Genomic DNA, 15460 nt, shown 5'->3' on the forward strand with positions numbered 1-15460 from the left:
CACCCCTCCCTATTGCTCTAAACTCACCCCTCCCTATCTCTGTTACCTCCTCTTTATCTTTGTTACATCCTCCTCCCTATTTGTGTTACCATCTTCTCCCTATCTCTATAACCTCCCTCCTCTCTACCTCTGTAACGTCCCCCCTCCCTACCTCTGTAACCTCCTCCAGCCCCGCAATCCTCTGAGATCTCTGTGCTCCTCCAATTTGAACCTGTTGCATTCCCCCTGCCCCCTATTTTAATCACCCCCCAATTGATGGCCATGCTTTCAGCTGTCTTGGCCTTAATCCCTGAAATTCTTCCTAATCCTCTATATCACATTACTCTTTAAGACACTCCATTAAATCTATCTCTTTGGTAAAGCTTTTAGTCATCTATCCTAACACTTTCTTTGTTACATTTTGTTTGATAATATCCTGTGAAGCACTGTTAAAGGCGTTAAATGTAACTTGAAGTTTTTAAACATCATCAACCCCCCTCCACTATAGCATATATTATCTACAAGATGCAGTGCAGTATCTTACCATGGCTTCTATGTCAACAACTTTGAAACACACAACCTCTACCTCCTAGAGTGACAAGGCCAGCAGGTGCATGGAAACACAATCACCTCCAAGACTATCAGCATTTGGGTTTGGAAATAAATTGCCGTTCCTTCCTCGTCACTGGGTTACAATCCTGGAACTCACTACGTAACATAATTTTGGGAGCACCTTCATCATGTGGATGGCAGTGATTGAAGATGAGGACCCACCACAGACATCCTACGGACAACTAGGGATGAACAGCAAATTTCAGCTCTGACAGTGATGTCCATATGTTGAGAATTAAAATTAAAAGAGCAACATGCTCCTGTTGTCAGAAACCTGACAGCTCCAGCATTGCATGAGTGCAATTCAAGAGAGTATTTAAATTTTTTAATTTTTGTTGAAGGGAGGCTGAAATTTTATACTTGTATGTTAAGAAGCACTTCTCAACTACTGTCCTTATTAAGTATTTCCACAGCAGATATAGCATGGCCTGATACTGATGAAAGCTTCCTGTGCTTTCATCAACAAGTTCAACTCCTCACACCAACCATCTCTGGCTCACTAAGTTGAGTGTGCCAATTTGTGGGCACTTTGATGGGACCATGCTGTCTAGGAACTGTATTGAGATTGATTTACTTATTTCACATGCACAGTTTACAGGCACACAGCAGCAATTCCGACAAAATTCAAAAGTTTAGATGATCCAAATTGAAATTGTTCATTGGTCATTTACTTTTAACGTAAAAGACTTGATAATGACTGTTGAATTCTAATTAGATGGAGTGTCCCTATGATACCCAGGTAGAAAGATGCTCCGAAACCTCTCCAATGCAGCTGTACGATGCATTACCATGGAACATGATTTTGCCTCCCTGCCAGTCCCTGCTCCCTGGTGAAACTCCTTGTTTCTGCTCTGCACATGCCTTCGATTGATGCCCATGAAGCTTTTGATGTGCAAACCATGTCACTGAAGGGCAACCTCAAAACCAAGCTGCACCACCCAAATGGTTATATTTTCAACCTGCGCGTTGCTGCTTCCACTACTGAGCCTACACTGCCTATTAAAGACGAGTCTTACTTAAAGTTTATGTCCAATAACAAATCAGATATTGATTGTGGTTCTGCGAATTATTATTTGTTAATGGCCACTTTTTCTCACTTATATAGGGTGTGGGCAAAAACAAGATTGTTGACCATTTCCTACATCTATTGAACAGACCCAGGGAATATTTACAGCTTCACAGGTAAATACTGACCGAACTGTCAAATTATAAGTTGTATGCATTATTCTGTATGTATCTAATTTGCTGAGGGCCCAGTATTTTGTTAACAACTGCCCGAGCACAGTAGCTTTTTCCCTGGAGTTGGGCATTACTATCAGTAACAATTTATGTGAAGAAGGACTCTACCTTCAGTTTTACCCTCCTACTTCATCCCCTGGCCTCCCAGCCATAGTTTCACTTCTTTTCCCCCATTTTGATTTCCCTTCTAAAACTTGTACTCACACACCCCCTGGTCTCTTTCTTCCTGCACCTTCATTTAGTATGCATTGCCGCTCCTCATTACTCCCACCAATATGTATCACCTCACGCTTTCCTGCACTGAACTTCACCAACCATCTCCTCTCCGAAGAGGAGAGACAATACATAACAAATGGTGTAATATTAATGGGGAAGCACGACGAAAGAGACATTGTGGTGTTTGTGCACAATCTTTGAAGGTGACAGAGCAGGTTAACAAAGAACCCTGGGCATAGAGTACACAAGTCAGGAAGTTATGCTAATTTTATGAGCCTTTCCAGGTTCGCTTAAAATCTGTTACTACCTTCCTCATTATTCACTACACTTCCAAGTTTTATATCCTCTGCAAGTTTTGAAACTATGCCTTGTATTTGTAAGTCATTAATGTATATCAAAATAGCAGTGCGCCCCATACTGAACCCTGGGGAAAGCCACTGTGTACCCCCCCACCAGTCCATTTACAGCAACTCTCTACCTTCTATCCCTTAGTCAACTTTGATTCCACAGTGCTACTGTCCCTGTTATCCCATAGGCTTCAGTTTTGCTAACAAGCCTAAAATGTGGCAAAACAAAAACAGAATTACCTGGAAAAACTCAGCAGGTCTGGTAGCATTGACGGAGAAGAACAAAGTTGCCATTTCGAGTCCTCATGACCCTTCAACAGAACTGAGTAAAATTAGGAGAGGGGTGAAATATAAGCTGGTTTAAGGTGGGGGTGGGGGGCCTGGTTTTGGGGGAGGGATAATCAAAAGATGTCACAGACAAAAGAACAAAGAGGTGTTGAAGGTGGTGATATTATCTAAGAGAATGTGCTAATTAAGAATGGGTGGTAGGACACGCAAGGTACAGCTCTGGTGGGGGTGGGGTGAAATAAGATTAACAAGGTATAATAGGTATAGATTTAAAAATAATGGAAATAGGTGGGAAAAGAAAAATCTATATAAGTTATTGGAAAAAAACAAAAGGAAGGGGGAAGAAACGGAAAGGGGGTGGGGATGGAGGAGGGAGTTCAAGATCTAAAGTTGTTGAATTCAATATTCAGTCCGGAAGGCTGTAAAGTGCCTAGTTGGAAGATGAGGTGCTGTTCCTCCAGTTTGCGTTGAGCTTCACTGGATATGGCACTTTATCAAAAACCTTGTGACACAACAGCAGCTGCTGGTGCCAAGCCACAAGCAAATATACTCAACTACTAGAGATCCAACCTGTACAAGGTAATTACAGTCACATTTGCAGACATCACTTGATCACACGTTACATGGTCAGAACATCATGTCATAATGCTTCCAGCCAAAGTTGGCATTGCTATTTTTGATTCTAATTTTACCTTAAACTAGGCCAAAAGAGAGTTATGTGCAAATCCCTGCTACTGCTTAAAATTCAGTAATCTGAATAATTGGTTAGTAATGTTTCCAAATATTTTATCTCCAAGTATTTTCTTGATGTGTAAGAATACAACATGCCAGTGTATAAAGTTCATTTCTGGCATTCTGTGCTAAATGAAGGTTATGCTGCATATTTTAAATTAAGATAGGTCTTTAAAGGCTGCAGAATTATGTCTTTAGATTAGCGGGGTTCTTTTTCAGGCACGCTGTCCTTGAAAGAAAACTTCTGGACAAATTCAAGGTTGAACTGAGCAATTCAGTAACAAATGAAACTGGGACACCTGCAGTGCAGCTGTGTCTCTAAAAATATTCAAGGTTATTATCCGCATTCTCAGTGAAGTTAGTTGTGAAACTCTAGCTGATTTCTGGCTGGCTCACCTACCTCCCAGGGACTGAAGAATCACAAGACTGAACAGGAGAAAACAGTCAGAAAAAATCTACAATAGATGCCTGGTCCTACTTTTGGAATGGTAAAATTAGGATAAGTGCATTTATAAAGTGCACCTTTCACAACCTCCGTTTGTCACAAAACACTTTCCTACCAAGGTTAAGATCAATAGTGGGCCATTTGTCCCCTTGAGCCTGTTCTACTATTCAATGGCCCCAACGCCATATTACCTGCCTTTGTCCCATATCTGTTAATACCTTTGGTTAACAGAAATCTTTCAATCTCAGATTTAAAGTTAACAATTGATCTAACATCAATTGCCATTTTAGTAAGAGAGTTCCAAACTTCCACTATCGTTTATGAGTAAAAGTGTTTCCTAATGTCAGTCCTGAAAGGCCTAGCTCTAAATTCTATTTAATCCAATGATAGTTTGTGTAATGAAAACAGAAAATGCAGGAAATACCGAGCAGGTCGGACAGCATCTGTGGAGAGGTAAAGAGAGTTCATATTTCAGGTTTGAGACCTATCATCATGTGGCCAAAGGTTCTGCTCATGGGCAGTGTGGTTTAAAAAAAGTTTGTATAATCTCTGCTTACCATTTAGCCTTTAGAGTCCTTGTATCGTTCTGATAAATCAATGCTGTACTCTCTCCAAGGCCAGTATATCCTTCCTAAGGTGTGGTGACAATAGTGCTCCAGGTGAAGTTTAACTAGGGCTTTATATAGCTGAAGCATAACTTCTACCTATTCTTGTCTCTGGATTCTAGTCCTCTGGATCAAAGGCCGGCATTCCATGGGTCTTTTTGATAATTTTCTGTACCTGTTCGTGAGATTTTAAGAATCTATGTACGTGGACATCCAAGCTCATTTAGAATCTCTAGAGTGGAACTTGAACTCATTGTGGCTGAGAGGTAAGAGTGCTACCCACAGAGCCGTGTCTGAAGCATATGTTTATAATACGGCTGTTGAAAGTGGAAACTCTCACCTCTCCCTGAATGTTGCTGCCTTGGATAGACCAGCCCCTGTGCCCACAGTGCTGCGTGCCGTGTACTGCAGCTGTCAATGGACGGAAACAGGCTACTCTGGCTTCACTGCTACCTCTGATGGAAAACAACTGAGACTCTGCATAATGTTGGCAGGAACTGTTTCAAAAATAGGACTTAAAGCTCAAGTACGTTACTGGCGATACCAAGCACCCATGCTGAGTCCAACCAGATCTCCTGTTCTCAACAGCAGTGAGTTTGGGGCCACTATGATGAGAGAGTGAGAGGTAAAGGAGAGAGAAAGGGAGGAAAATGAGGAAAAAGAAAGGAGCGATGGATGGCTTAGAAGGGAAGAGAAGAAAGGGGTAAAATGAATTGTAACGGGGAAAGGGATAGGTTAAAAGAATAGTAGTAAAAGGAATGGGGAAATGAATTAAGTTCATTAATTAAATTAAAAAGATTCAGAAAGGAAGAGAAGGAAGGAATGAAGCAGAAAATAGAAGTAGGAGTAGGTCATTCAGCCCTTCGAGCCTGCTCCACCATTCAGTATGATCATGGCTGATCCTCTCTCTCAATGCTATACTCCCGCTCTCTCCCCATACCTCTTGATGCCTTTAGAGTCTAGAAATCTATCTATTTACTTCTAAAATATATTCAGTGACTTGGTCTCCACAGCCTTCTGTGGTAGAGAATTCCACAGATTCGTCTGCTCATCTCAGCTCTAGATGGCCTACCCCATATTCTGAGACTGTGACCCCTTATTCTAGACCCCCCCACTGCCCGCCGCTAGCCAGAGGAAATATCATCTCTGCATCCAGTCTGTCCATCCCTGTCAGAATTTTATATGTTTCAATGAGATCTCCTCTCATTCTTCTAAACTCCAGTGATTACAGGCCTACTTGGTTCAATCTCTCCTCAGATATCAGTCCTGCCATCCCAGAGAATCAGTCTGGTGAACCTTCACTGCACTCCCTCTATGGCAAGTATATCCCTTCTTGGGTAAGGAGACCAAAAACTGCACATAATGCTCCAGGTGTGGTCTCACAAGTTCCCTGTACAGCTGCAGTACTCAAGCCCTCTTGCATGTGCCTTCTTAACTGCTTGCTGCACCTGGTTGCTTTCAGTGATTGGTGTACAAGGACACCCAGGTCCCTTTGTACATCAACATTTCCCAGTCTATCACCATTTAAATAACATTCTGCCATTCTGTTTTTCCTACCAGAATGGATAACTTCACATTTATTCATGTTGTACGGCAACTGCCATATATTTGTCCACACACCCAACCTATCGAAATCGTGTTGAAGCCTCTTAACATCCTCCTCACTGCTCACATTCCCGCCAAGTTTCATCTTTCCAGAAAACTTGGAAATATTACTTTTGGTTCCCTCATCCAAATCATTGATATATATTGTGAATAGCTGGAGCCCAAGCACTGATCCCTGTGGTGCACCACTAGTCACGAAGTCTAAACATTAACTTCCTATATGGGACTTTATCAAAAGCTTTCTGAAAATCCCAACACACCACATGCACTGGTTCTTCTTTTTCTATTCTGCTAGTTGCATCCTCGAAGAATTCCAGTAGCTTTGTCAAACATGATTTCCCTTTCATAAATCCATGTTAACTTTGTCTAATCCCATTGATATTTTCTAAGTGACCTGTTATCACATCCTTTATAATAGATTCTAGCATTTTCCCTACTACTGAGGTTAGGCTAACATGTCTGTAATTCACTGTTTTCTCATTCCCTCTTTTAAATAGCGGGGTTACATTTGCCACCCTCCAATCTGCTCAGACTGTTCCAGAATCTACAAAATTTTGGAAAGTGACAACCAACGCACACAATATTTCCATGGCCACCTCCTTTCGTACCCTGGGATGTAGATTATCAGGCCCTGGGGATTTATCGGCTTTCAGTCTCATTAATTTCTCCAGCACTGTTGTTTTAGTAATAATAATTTCTTTTAATTTCTCCTTCTCACTAGACCCTTGGTTCCCTAGTATTTCTGGGAAGTTATTTGTGTCTTCTTTCATGAAGACAGAACTAAAGTAGTTGTTTAATTACTCTGCCATTTCCTTGTTCTCTATTATAAATTCTCCTGTTTCAGCTTGTAAGGGATCTACATTTATCTTCACTAATCTTTTCCTTTTTACATACTTATTGAAGCTTTTACAGTCTGCTTTTATGTTCCTTGCAAGTTTACTCTCATACTCTATTTTTCCCCTCTTAATCAATCTCTTGGTCCTCCTTTGCTGAATTCTAAACTGCTCCTAGTCCTCAGTCTTGCTACTTTTTCTAGCAACTTTATATGACTCCTCTTTGGATCTATCCTTAATTCCTTTTGTTAGCCATGGGTGGGCCGCTTTTCCTGTTGTGTTTTTGCACCAGAAAGGAATGTATAACTGTTGCAATGAATACATTCGTTCCTTAAATATCCACTGTCATGTCTTTTAATGAAGTTCCCCAATCTATCTTAGCCAACTCGTGCCTCAGTTCCTATTGTGAAGACTTAGGACCCTAGTTTCAGATCGGACTACTTCACTTTTTTTAATAAGATCAAATATGATTCGGCCAGAGTGGACTGGGAGCAGCTACTTTTAGGTAAATCTGTGCCAGAGCAGTGGGACTCATTCAAGAAGGAAATAGGGAGAGTACAGGGCCAATATATTCCAGTAAAGATAAAGGGTGGGACCAACAAATCCAGGGTACCCTGGATGTCGTGGGATATACAGGATTGGATATAGAGAAAAAGGGAGGCTTATGGCAGATACCGAGGGCTCAAAACAGCAGAATCCCTAGAGGAGTATAGAATGTGTAGGGGGAGACCTTAAAAAGGAAATTAGGAGAGCAAAAAGGGGGCATAAAAAGCATTGTCAGGTAAAATAAAGGAAAACCCAAAGTTATTTTACAAGTACATTAAGAGTAAGAGGATAACTAGGACCATAGTGGTAATTTGTGTGTGGAGCTGGATGACGTAGGGAGGGTTCTAAATGAATGCTTTGTGTCAGTGTTCACAAGTGAGAGGGACGATGTGTGTATGGAAATCAGGCAGAAGGACTGTGATATAATTAAAGAAATTAGCATAGAAAGGGAGGAGGTTCTAAGTGGCCTGGCAGGCTTAAAAGTAGATAAATCTCCAGGCCCAGATGAAATGTATCCCAGGATGTTGAGTGAGGTAAAGGAAGAGATAGCAGGGGCGCTGACAATTTTCAATACTTCTCTGGCCTCAGGAGAGGTGCCAAAGGACTGGAGAACAGCCAATGTGGTACAGTTATTCAAGAAGGGAAGAAGGGATAAACCGGGGAACTGCAGGCCAATCACAGTGGTGGGGAAACTATTGGAAGCAATTCAGAGAGACAGAATTAATCAACACTTGGAGAGGCAGGGGTTAATCAAGGACAGTCAGTATGGTTTTGTTAAGGGGAGGTCATGTCTGACCAATTTGATTGAATTTTTCGAAGAGGTGACCAGGTGTGTAGGTGAGGGCAGTGCATTTGACGCAGTCGACTTGGACTTCAGCAAGGCTGAAGGTCTTGGTCTAAGGTCCTGCATGGGAGACTGATAATGAAGGTAAGAACCCATGGGATCCAAGGCAAATTGGAATTTGGCAAATTGGATCCAGAATTGGCTGAGTGGCAGGAAGCAGAGGGTCGAGGGGTGTTTTTGTGACTGGATGCCTGAAGTTCCACAGGGATCGATGTTGGGTCCCTTACTGTTTGTGGAATATATAAATGATCTGGACTTGAATGTAGGAGGGTTGATCAGTAAGTTTGCGGATGACACAAAAATTGGTGAGATGCTAAATAGTGAGGCGGATAGCCTGAGATTACAGGAGGATATAGATGGGCTGGTCAGATGGGCTGATCAGTGGCAAATGGAATTTAATCCAGATAAGTGTGAGGTGATGCACTTGGGCAGAACAAACAAGGCATGGGAATACACGATGAATGGCAGGACCTTGGGAAGTACCGAGGATCAGAGGGACCTTGGTGTGCATGTCCACTGGTCCTTTAAGGTAGCGGGACAGGTAGATAAGGTGGTTAAGAAGGCAAAACAAAAACAGAAATACTTGGAAAAACTCAGCAGATCTGGCAGCATCGGCAGAGAAGAAAAGAGTTGACTTTTCGAGTCCTCATGACCCTTCATGAGTCATGAAGACTCGAAACGTCAACTCTTTTCTTCTCCGCTGATGCTGCCAGACCTGCTGAGTTTTTCCAGGTAATTCTGTTTTTGTTTTGGATTTCTAGCATCCGCAGTTTTTTGTTTTTATCTCTATGGTTAAGAAGGCATATGGGATACTTGCCTTTATTAGCCAAGGTATAGAATATAAGAGCAGGAAAGTTATGCTGGATCTGTATAAAATGCTGGTTAGGCCACAGCTAGAGTATTGTGTGCAGTTCTGGAATCCGCATTATAGGAAGGATTTGATTGTACTAGAGAGAGTGCAGAGGAGATTTACCAGGATGTTGCCTGGGCTGGAGGGTTTTAGTTATGGGGAAAGATACTATAGACTGGGGTTATTTTCCTTGGAGTAGAGGAGATTGAGGGGGGTCATGATTGAGGTGTATAAAATTATGAGGGGCATAGATAGGGTAGACAGGAAGGCACTTTTCCCCTTAGTAGAGAGATCAATAACCAGGGGGCATAATTTTAAGGTAAGGGGCAGGAGATTTAGAGGGGATGTGAGGAAGAATTTTTTCACCTAGAGGGTGGTGGGAATCTGGAACTCACTGCCTGAAAGGGTGATAGAGGCAGACACCCTCATAACATTTAAGAAGTATTTGAATGTGCACTTGCAATACCATGGCATATGGGCCTAGTGCTGGAAAATGGGATTAGAATAATTAGGTACTTGTTTGACCGGTGCAGACACAGTGGGCTGAAGGGCCTTTTTCTGTGCTGTAGAACTCTATGACTTTCCAGCCTAATGAATAATTCTATCATATTATGGTCACTTTTCCCTAAAGGACCCCGCACAAAAAGATTATTAATTAACCCCTTCTCATTTCACTGTACCAAATCCAGGATAGTCTATTCCCTAGTCGGTTCCTCGACATACTGGTCTAAAGAAACCATCTCGTATACACTCCATGAATTCATCCGCTACAGTATTATTGCTAAATTGTTTGCCCAGTCTATATGTAAACTAAAGTCATCAATGATCACTGTAGCACCCTTGTTACATGCATCTCTAATTTCCTGTTTAATGCTGTCCTCTGCCTTATCACTACTGTTTGGAGGTCTATAGACAAGTCCCATTAATGTTTTCTCTCCTTTGTTGGTTCTTAGCTCCACCCAGACTGATTCTACTTCAAGGTTTCCTTAGCCAATATCCCCTCACTATTGCATTATTTTCATCCTTAACTAACCGCCATGCCACCTTTTCCTTTTTGCCTGTCCGTCCTAAATATTGATTACCCTTGGATATTCAGCTCCTGGCCTCGGCTACCCTGCGCCATGTCTCCGTAATCACAATCATTTCGTACCCTTTCACATCTATTTGCACTGTTAATTCATCTACCTTATTGTGAATGTTCTGTGTACTCAGACACGGTGCCTCTAGTCTTGCCTTTTTAACCCTTTTTGCACATTTTTGTACTATGGCCCTATTTTGCTGAGAGCCCTCGTTTCCTCTGCCTTCCACTTTTCCTTTCTACTTTTCTGCCTTTCATTCCTATCTTTGTTTCCCTCTCCTGTGTCTCCCCGTTCAGGTTCCCATCCCTCTGCCAATCCAGTTTAAACCTTCTCCCACAATGCTAGCGGAGACCCCTGTGAGGATATTGGTCCCGGTCCTGCTGGGTTGCAACTCATCCAGCTTGTACACATCCCATCTTCCTCAGAATCTGCCTCAGGAATCTAAATCCCTCCTTCCTACACCATCTCTCCAGCCACCATTCATCCGGTCTATTCTCCTATTCCTGATCTTGCTAACATGTGGCACTGGGAGTAACCCTGAAAATTACTACCTTTGAGATCTGCTTTTTAATTTATTTCCTCATTCCCTATATTCTGCTTTCAGGACCTCACCCCTCTTTTTAATTATGTTATTGGTACCAATATGGACCACAACTTCGGGCTGTTCACCCTCCCCCTTCAGAATGTACTGCTGCCGCTCAGCAACTTCCTTGACCCTGGCACCAGCGAGGCAACATACCATCCTGGTATCACATCTGCGGCTGCAGAAACATTTATCTGTTCCCTTTACGATAGAATCCCCTATCACTATTGCTGTCCCAATCTTTTTTTCCTTGCTCTGTGCAGCTGAGCCACTCGTGGTTCCATGGACTTGGCTCTTGCTGCATTCCCCTGAGGAACCATCTCCCCCAGCAGTATCCAAAACGGCAAATCTGTTTGAGAGCAAGATGGACCCAGGGGATTTCTGCGCTACCTGCCTCTGTATGGCAGTCACCCATTCTCTTTCTGCCTGCAGTGTGACCACCTCACTATACGTGTTATCCTCAAAGATCTCATCTTTGCAGATGCTCCACAGTGACTCCAAGTGCAACTCCAGCTCCGAAACACAGATTTCCAGTAGTTACAGCTGGAGGCACTTCCTGCGCACATGGTCGCTCTGGACAGTGGAAGTGCCCCTGACTCCCCACATCGCACAGGAGGAGCAGGTGGGAGGACTGGCTTTTTGGGCTGTAAGCATCAACCTGTCCTTTTGATTATTTTATTTCTGATTTGAATTTCTTTGCATCATGTTTCTTTCCTCTTTGGGACTAGGTTATCAATTGAAATTTATTCTGTAGTTAGAGTGGCATGTTTGAGAGCTTCATTTTGTGTACCAATGTAGTCATGGTAAACAACATAGTCAGAGACAACTGCAGCATGACCAATTAATTCCTGACATTGATCCTCATGGATGCCGGAGGTACTAAAGCATTTGGAGAAGGTACATTAATGGGGCATTAAGTTTCCCAATAGCTGAATAGCTTGTTAACTGATGGTTAGTTATTTTACAATCTGCCTAAAAGAGACTGAGGAAGCAGTATTTGAAACTCTCCAGTGACTTTCTGCTCAGATATTGTGGTTTGATGGAGAATATTGTAGAATTACCAGGGGATGGTGGTGGTCTAGTTCATGTTCCAGCAGTGCTGCTTAAAGATACGTCATGTTGAGATTTGATGCTTGCCTCATCTCCTCAATGTCTGGCATGAATAGACTATGCTGTGGCGTCTGGCACGTAGGAAAATCCATTGCCACGCTTAAGAGTCTCTGCCAAACTGTTGATAAATCTACTCAAGTAGAGCTGTTTTGCTCTTTTGATATGAAGTGCATGTTTATTCCCAAAAGAATCACAACCCAATTATTTAAGTCCAGCAGTTGACGTGTCAAGCTTAGAGGTCGGCTGACAGTAAACTTTCCATTGCACCACCCCAGTTTGCAAGGAATTCATCCACTACCCTTCTCAACCAAAACACATTAAGTGATCATATGTTGTTTGTGGGATCGTGTTGTACACCAATTGACTGCTGCACTTCACAGGGCCTCCTGAGGATGTCATAAAGTGCTAGATCAATGCAAGCTTATTTCCTATAAGTCAGCAGTACAAGCTTAGAATCAAACAACACGGAAAATCAGTCAGCTCATCGTGCCTATGGTGGCTACTTGAAAGATTTATGCAGTTAATCCCATTGTCCTTCCCTTTCCCTGCATTTTCCCCATTTGAAATATATATCCAACTCCCCATTGAATGTTACTATTGTATAACAAATAAAGCATCACTGTTTCTCACTGTGTATCTTTTCTATGTGCTTAGTTTTATCACTATCACCCATGTTTCTACATTATATTTGGTTGATTTATAACAAAATTCTCTCTGTAAATCAGATACTTACCATTTTGTCAATTGATTTTGTGAAATGTGTTGTTTTACTTTTTTTCCAGAGACACCACTGTGCAAAGTCTCACTCTACAGCCATCAGTTCAACATGGAGTTATCACATATGAAGATTCTCCTCTGGTCTGTTTTAAGATTCACATCTCAAACTAATTAAACCTATAATAACCAGACCCTTCTCTTCTTTCTGACTTAAGATAAAATGAGTTAAAGTGACATCAAACACTTAGGTTTCTAATGCCCTTAACATAGTGGAGCATCCCAAAGTACCTTATAGGATTGCAATCAGGCAGATTTTGACATCACGGTCTGGAAAGAGATGTTAGGCCAGTTAACTTAAAACTTGGTCAGAGAGGAGGGTTTTATGGAATGACAAGAGGTGGAGAATTTTCAGTAAGAATGAGAGAACTTAAGGCTTAGACATCTGAAGGAATGGCCGTAAACACTTGAGTGATTAAAATCTGTGATGCATAAGAGGCCAGAAGGAATGCAGATATCTTGGAGGATTGCAGGGCTGGAGGAAGTTACAGAGATAGGAAGGGGTGAGGCCATGGAGGGATCTGAATGATGGCTAGCACTCACTCGTGCCTCAGTGATATTGTTTCTGGAAGATTCTCATTTCTAATTGGCTCTAATGTCAGCCATGGCTCAGTTGGTAGCACTCTCACCTCTGAGTCACAAGGTTCAGGGTTGAAGCTTCACTCCAGGTCTTGAGCACAAAAATCAATGCTGACTCTCCAGTGCAGTAGTGTTGCAGTGCAATAGGTGCCATCTTTGAGGCCTTATCTGCCTCGGGTGTACGTAAAAGATCACATGGCATTATTTCAAAAAATTGCAGGGGAGTTAACTCTGGTGTCCTGACCAATATTTATCCCTCAATCAACATCACAAAAACAGATCAATGCATTGCTGTTTGTGGGAGCTTGCTGTATACAAATTGATTGCCGCATTTCCTACATCGCAGCAGTGAGTACAATTCAAAAGTACTCCATTGGCTGCAAAGCACAGTGAGATGTCCAGTGTTAATGAAAGGTGCAATACAAATGCAAGTCTTTTTTCTAATGTGGATTTAACCTCTGTTTGAACTTTTTGGGATGTTTATGAACATTGAAAATGTTTTAAGCAGTTTGAACATGAACTATACTGGAGGATTTATCAAAATAAAGCTGGTCTTTTTGTCATTGTAGCATATAACTAAATCAACACCACATTTTACTTTGAAACACGGAAGTTTGTGGCTGCTGGGTCTGTACAGCTGCATATCCAGAATCAGTACTGTTTCTGAACCTAGCCAATGTAACTGATGAATAGGAATGAAGCGTTTGGAGAGATGAAAGTATTCCTTTAATATCCACTTTATTGCCTCTTGCCTTCACACTAACCTGATATCCTCAGCAAGTGGGAGAATCTCTATTCTCCCTATTTGCACACAAGTAATTGTATTTACCAGGACCTTTTTTTATGCAGGTCTGTGTACACAAAGAAGCAAACTAATAGCTGTGCCTTTCTGGGAATCCCCACAGCTGACTCCATAACAAGGAACTAATCAGAAGTTACCATTTCCCTTAATGAGCCATGAAAATGCACCCCTATATCCAAGGAATACAAGTCAGCTGAGGGGAGTGCGAAGTATCTCAACATAAAATTTTGGGGCTATGGAAAATGAGCAAGGGAGTTGGAATAATTAGCTTGTTTTTTCAAAGAGCCGGCATGGATTCAATGGGCTGAATGGCCACCTTCTGTGTTACATAATTATTTGCTGATTTCCTGCTTTCTGTAACCCACCCACTGTATTCCTCCCCAGCACCTTCCACTCCATTAAATTATTTGCTCAGTTATCAGCTTCCAAGTTGAGTTACAGCAAAAAAGAGGGCATGGCTTTACATATAATATTCACCTTACAGGAAATACCTCCTTTCCCTCTCCTCCCAGGTCATAAGTTGCCTTGAGCAGACAGCCTATCCACAGGAGAGCTAGCACCACTCACATCTGTGTCTCCTAGTTTTGGCCTCCATATAAGTGGAAACACTTTCTCTCCATCCACTCTATTTAATCCCTTCATCATTTTAAAAAAAACCTCCATCAGGCCCCTCAGTCTTTTTTCTAGAGAAAAGAGCCTCCGCCTGTATAATCTTTTCTCATGATTATAATCTCTTCGTTCTGATATATCATCCTTGTATTTTGTTTTTGTATCTTCTCCAGTGCCCCTGCATTGACACACCAGAATGTTTTGCTTGTTGAGAAATTCTCTGGGAGTAGTGCTGAAAGAAGCCATGTTTGTTTCCTCCATTCTCAGGTGAGGGCTGTTAAATTAGGGCATATTCTGGTCATTGACGAGGCCGACAAGGCTCCAACCAACGTCACCTGCATCTTGAAAACATTAGTGGAAAGTGGTGAGATGATTTTATCTGATGGAAGACGCATTGTTGTTGGTAAGTATCAGAGCTTCATTGAAAATGCATGTGACCAAAAATAACATACTGAATAATTTAGAACCTCCAAGTGTATATATTTTATTCCCTGTAAAGTAAATTTAATTTTTCAGTGTAGCTCATCTCTAAGTCAGACCTTCATCTGTCCCCCTAATCCCCTGCAACTTCTCCCCCTTTGAGCATCTCACCCTGTCCCACCCGTCAGCCTTTTATTTAAAATCCTTGCTGTACTGTCCGTCCAAACACCACTTCAAATCTCTCACTGTGATACCTTCTCTGCTTCCTTCCCTCTGACTCTTCTCTAAGCGACTTCCTATCCTTGGTGATTTTAACCTCCATCTCAAATCTTTTTGTCCTCTTTCTTTGTGTTTTCTGCCCTC

General features: G+C 42.0%; 1 protein-coding gene across 3 annotated transcripts in view; it reads left to right on the forward strand.

Annotated features, from left to right (window-relative positions):
- Nucleotides 1-15460, forward strand: part of vwa8 (von Willebrand factor A domain containing 8) — a 474906-nt gene that overhangs the window by 258257 nt on the left and 201189 nt on the right. For all 3 annotated transcript variants that reach the window (XM_041211497.1, XM_041211500.1, XM_041211499.1), the window contains 3 exons: nucleotides 1697-1773; nucleotides 12696-12771; nucleotides 14945-15080. In XM_041211497.1, the coding sequence (XP_041067431.1) occupies nucleotides 1697-1773; nucleotides 12696-12771; nucleotides 14945-15080 (289 nt within the window). The remainder of the gene's footprint in view (nucleotides 1-1696; nucleotides 1774-12695; nucleotides 12772-14944; nucleotides 15081-15460) is intronic.

This window comes from Carcharodon carcharias, chromosome 18, assembly GCF_017639515.1.
Source record: "Carcharodon carcharias isolate sCarCar2 chromosome 18, sCarCar2.pri, whole genome shotgun sequence".
NCBI lineage: Eukaryota > Metazoa > Chordata > Chondrichthyes > Lamniformes > Lamnidae > Carcharodon > Carcharodon carcharias.